The 5,540-nt window shown below is 40.9% G+C and overlaps 1 protein-coding gene and 1 pseudogene across 1 annotated transcript; one reads left to right on the top strand and one right to left on the bottom strand.

Annotated features, from left to right (window-relative positions):
• Positions 1 to 2,031, bottom strand: LOC129105305 (EKC/KEOPS complex subunit TP53RK-like). The gene is made up of 2 exons (XM_054616245.1): positions 1,803 to 2,031; positions 1 to 513 (listed from the first exon to the last, which is right to left on the bottom strand). Exons 1-2 carry the CDS (start codon positions 2,023 to 2,025, stop codon positions 32 to 34), a joined length of 705 nt encoding a protein of 234 aa, XP_054472220.1. The 5' UTR covers positions 2,026 to 2,031; the 3' UTR covers positions 1 to 31.
• A 2,570-nt stretch (positions 2,032 to 4,601) lies between these two features.
• Positions 4,602 to 5,283, top strand: LOC129106250 (28S ribosomal protein S33, mitochondrial-like; annotated as a pseudogene).
• Positions 5,284 to 5,540: the final 257 nt, after the last annotated feature.

The following is a 5,540-nucleotide window of genomic DNA, read 5'->3' as shown; positions in this document are numbered from 1 at the left end:
AGAGGCTTGTCCCTGAACGCAGCACAGATCATCATCCCACCATCGACCTCTTCCTCCCTCTCAATCGGACCTCGTCCAGCTTTTTAATGACCGCTGAGGATTTCTTGGACGCGGCCGCGTGGCTCTTCAGCAGCCTCTCAAACAGAGCCTCTGTGTTCGGGTGGGTGCTGAGGAAGGCCTTCTCCAGCACGTACAAGTCCACCCCCTTGTCCTCCGGCAGGGCGGAGATGTAGCTCAGGCCGAAGTCGATGAGGAACAGCTCCGACTCCCCGTCCTCCGGGCCGCGTCTCAGCAGCATGTTGGAGGTGGTCAGGTCCCCGTGGACGACGTCCTCATCATGCATTTTGGCCAGGACCTGGCCCGCCCTCTCAGCCAGCCACTCCAGCTCCATACTGCATTCAGACTGCCGAGTGGAGGCGATGTGGTCGCGCACTGTCAATGAATTCTCGATTTCCTCCAGGAAAATACAGTGGGATGTGTAGTCCACAAAGTAGACTACAGGGGCAGAGATGCCTGAGGAGGACAGAGGTTGAAGGAGAGTTTTTATTATTCATTATTCAATATCAACAAATTTCACAAAAAGACTCAAACCACATGCTCACTGGTACACAGAAACAGACAAATAAACAAAAAAAAAAAAAAAAAAGGATAAACGTTAACTATTTTTTACACAGAAATATATATAATATATATGAACATAAAAAAACACAAAAAACAACGACAATGAAGTTAGTAACTTGGTAGTAACTTGATTTGATTGGACCGTTTAACGGTGGGCCGGCTTATAATGTAGCCCGATAGGAAGCTTCAGAGGACTGTGGCTCGATCCCAACGACTTAAGCCACTTCACCTGGTATATGATTGAACATGAGAGGCTGCTTTGTTTAGTTTTTTTTTACATTGTTTACTGCATGGTTTGAACGTCTTCCAGGCTCTTGCGTCACGAGGGGAGAGGTAGTTGTCAAATAATCTATTTACATGTTTATGTCAAAACAGCTCCAGTAACAAAATGAAAGAAATGGTTGATGAATAAACCAGCTGTGTAATAGTGTCTCTACTTCCACTCCTCTACCTTCATGTGCTAATACATCCTTGATGTTTCTGTGTAAATGTTGCTTAAACTGTGTGATCCAGAAACATGAAATCTGAAGGTGTACGGTTGAATAAAGAATATTTATTTAATTTACGTTTTGAGTATATTCTATTCTGTTCGTGTATTTTGTTTATTTATCAGACAGCAAACCCACCGCTTGCACGCAATGCAACCTGGTACATGTAGGCACAGCCGGCATGGTTTCTAAAATGTGATTTATTTTTAAATAAAGAAATAAGATAAAGAGAAAAAGGAGACATCATCACAAATTCTGATTGTGTAATTACATACATATATCACAGGCAGTTCATGGCATTTTTTTTTTTGCAGTTGACCCCTGGCATGTTAGTTTGAATGTATGTAGTTTCTTATTGACAATTTGTGAAATTGTGCATGTGCATTTCTATATATATTTCTCTCTCTCTCTCTCTATATATATATAATATATATATATATATATATATATATATATATATATATATTATTGGAGCTCTTCTCGGGCTCCGTAACTGGACAATTATTCGGTTAACCCAGCACTGTCTCATGTAACAGAAGATTTTGTTGTAGCACCGGTTGGCTGGGATGAAGTTAATTTATCTTCTTTTTCTAACTGTTTTCATCTGATAACGATGCTGCTGTTAGTCAAAGCCAATCGGACCCCGAATCTGATAGAATTAGGGTCCAGACCGATGGCTGCTGTTGGACTTGCCTGCTCTCCGGCAGCGCAGTATGGAGCGGACCTCCTGCACCGTCCTTCGGTGGGTCAGCTTCTCGTCCAGCACCGGGTGTCTGTAGCGCTTTGTGAACCTTTCTTTTACAATAGTCGGCTTTCCCAGGAACTCCGCCCGGTACACCCGAGCTTCTGCTCCTTGTTTTAATAGCTCTGCTTTCCTGAGGAACTCTTGGACCGCCATGCTCTTTTCCTGGGCCATGTTTACTTCCGCCTCTTCTTCTTCTTCTTCTACTGTCTGCCACCTAGCGGCCACCAAAGAATCAGACACTAACCACAGAGGGAGAAGTCCGGCTGATATGACCAAGCGAAGAAGAAACGTTTTACTTTCACTACTTACCGTAACCATCTCTAAATCTACTTACACTAATATTTATGTATCGCTTACTTAAATTGCTTGATTTCCATTTTTTTTAATTTAATATTTGGATTACAATCATTTAAGGAGAGTTGACTTTCATCATAGTAGCACATGAAGAGAGGTGGGGTCTTTTGAAGTTGGCTAAAATTAGTTTTCTAACATTTATCATCCCAAAATAACACCAAAAAACATTATTTTAATCAATAAGTAATGCTGTGGATTTACTACTTAACCATTCCATTAATTGTTTCAATTAATGGCTGTAACCCAACAGCTGTAACCCAACAACAGAAAAGAAAAAGAATGCAAAACTCGTTTGCTTCACTCATCATGTAATGACCTTCAATTGCTCAAATATCATGGCAACGTCACTTTAACAATAACTTTCAATACAAATTTAAGATAAATTCGAGGTTTCAACATATAACAAATTACACTATCAGATGTCTTAGTATCAGAGGTGTTTTTAGTGTATATATAATCTGGTATCATATTCCTTGAAATATGATAAACTTTATCTTACCGTTTATATTGTGGCTTTATTTTCAAGTAAAATACATATTGACGCACACAATTCAAATGGTCGTATATTTCACGATAAGTGCGCTTCAGCCGACGGATAACCGGAACTTTGTGCAACACCTTTCAAACCCACGGAACTCTTAAGAGCGACGGACTTCCTGCTAGCGCTTAGTTGAAATAAAGTAACGCCAGACTTCACACTAAGGTAAGTCTGTGTTCATTTATGTTGTTATGACGACTGATTGGTGTCTAAATGTGTAATTTATGAAATGTGGCTCGTGTTGGAAATAAAAACACCACTTTACCATGAAACAGGAAGTGAACGCCACTAACCAATCAGCTCCAGGGAAAATGTGTCATGCGCGATAGAGCTTGTGATGGCAGTATGGTGCTCGTGAAGGTGAATGGGAGCTGACACGTTAGAACACTGCATTGAGCTGTAGCAGTCCTCATTTAGAGATTACTGCGTTTTACCGGCGTTTCTAGCGTTTTCCACTAACGAACGACGTGGACTTCCTCTCAGGCTACAGGTAAGAACCATGTTAGGACTGTTAAGAAGGGAAGTGTAGTTTTTCATCGTGTTGAGGTTATCAGTAAGGATTTTAAAGGAAGATTGGCATCAATACGACGAATAAAACATCACTAACATGAGCCAACGGTGTTAAGTCAGTGTTGTCATGAACAGATGTGGACGGACAAACATTCATAACACCGTCAACATGGTCGCTTTTATCCTGTAGATTCGAGCACGAGACAAGACACTGGCTGCTGGTTTTCCTATTTTCACTTTGTTTTTTAACATATGGCCTCCAAATATATGTTCTACCACGTTTTGGTTCGTCTTTGATAATCAACTACTGTTTATTATTTAAATTTGACTGCTAAAATGATTATGCTGAATATTTAACACAACAAATAAACATGCTGGTTCTCTGATCATCGGAAAGCTAATAAATAAGGTTAAACACAAGTTCAGTACTTTTGGTCCAAAATAAATAAAAATACAAATGAGGCGATTTTTTTTTTTGGGGTGTCCTTAATCATTATATGTACAAACAAATTGAGCCAGATCATTTTTTCTACCATTTTTAATACGTAATAGGGCAGACACACAACAGCAGGCTTCTGAGTGTATGGTCGGTCAGTCTAACACATGTTGCCTATGAGTTCTGTTTCATCTCAAATACTCCTTCCATTTGTTTATCATGACACGACTTAAAAAAATGAAATTTAAATTTAGTAACATAAGAAGGAAGGCCAAGTCAGCAAATATGTTAAGATTGGAACTTGTTTGTTTGAAGCCGTTGGCGAGACCTGATGAGGCTTTACTCATCTTTGATTTGGTCAATGGTCAGGACATTTTCTTAAGCTGTGATTGGTTCTTCTATTTGAGTTGTTGCATGCATGAACTGCCGTGCCACGACCTTTGTGGGTCAAGCATTCCGAAATTGCAGCATGTGAGACGTGCTGAGACTTGCTGAGCTAATGAACAACATATTCCACAACAATTGTATCTTGTTGCTAAGGAAAATATCCCGCTTTTGAAGTTGAATACTTCACAAAATCCCAAAGGCTTGGTGAGAACGAATTTCTGAAGCTGCATGAGAGGCGGTGGGGTTGTCGGCCAATATGGGGGAACTCTGAGGGCCCCTGTCTCCTGAGTGGTTGGCCATTCTTAATCAAACCACGTTCCAACTCTCTCATAAAGGAAAACATATTTTCAAATGGAAAGGGATGGGTCAGAAAGAGAGAACCATCTTAACATCTGTAGCTTACTATTATGTCTGTTAGAAAACAACTTTTCACAGTTGAGAGAACCAGAGAATATTTTTTTTGCAGACCTTTATGTTCTACCTGCCTCAAGTTTGAAGTCCTCTCTGCTCTGCTCAGCGGTCATGGCCGGCCTGTCCAGCTACGCTCTGCGCATGGCCAGACTGAGTGCTCAGATCTTTGGGGGAGGTGGTGCGTCCGACGGACTCCAGATCTATGAAGGTTGTCCAGCTGTTCCAGGAGCCTCCCATGGCCAAGAGGAAGGAGGTGTACGACTGGTACCCACAGCACAAGATCTACTACTCCATGACCCAGAAGCTCCGGTTCATGGGACTGTTCAGGTACTCAAAATGACATGCTTGATCATTTATGTCCTTGGGTCTGCTGGAAGGATTTTCAATGAGAAACATCTATACAGGAAGTGTTGGGTGTCATTAGCAGTGGCCTTTGTATTGATCGTAAAAACAGTAAAATACCTTAGTTGAAAAAGAAAACTCTGCGCCCCGGTGACAATGTTTAAAGTTTGATCAAATGTTTGTTCTCCCTTCTCAGAGACGAGCATGAGGACTTCAAAGAGGAGATGCGTCGCCTGAGGAAACTGCGAGGAAAAGGGAAACCAAAGAAAGGAGAGGGGAAGAGAGCCAGCAAGAAGAAATGAGCTGCTTCTTTTTTCTTTCTTTTTTTATGCAGACAGACAACATTGGACTGTGTACACACTCTTTACTCTGCCATCCTCAAGGAGGAACAGGAAGGACGGGTGTGTTAAACATTTTATTAAATATATCAATAAAGATGCATCTGTTACTTCTTAAGTGTCTGTTATTACTATCACTGCTGATGGTACTGCTACTACTTTATATTGTTGCTAAAAAATATTATTACTGTTACTAGTACGACTACCATTAGTGGGCGATTACTACTACTACTACTACTGCTGCTGCTATTGTACTCTTAGTGCTGAAGGACTAATACTACTACTACTGCTATTGTACTCTTTGTGCTTAAGGACGAGTGCTACTGCTGCTGGAAGAATCTAAACCAAAACGGTGTAAAAGATTAACAGG

This window comes from Anoplopoma fimbria, chromosome 17, assembly GCF_027596085.1.
Source record: "Anoplopoma fimbria isolate UVic2021 breed Golden Eagle Sablefish chromosome 17, Afim_UVic_2022, whole genome shotgun sequence".
NCBI classification, from domain to species: Eukaryota; Metazoa; Chordata; class Actinopteri; order Perciformes; family Anoplopomatidae; genus Anoplopoma; species Anoplopoma fimbria.
This window is presented reverse-complemented; position numbering and strand designations above follow the sequence as displayed.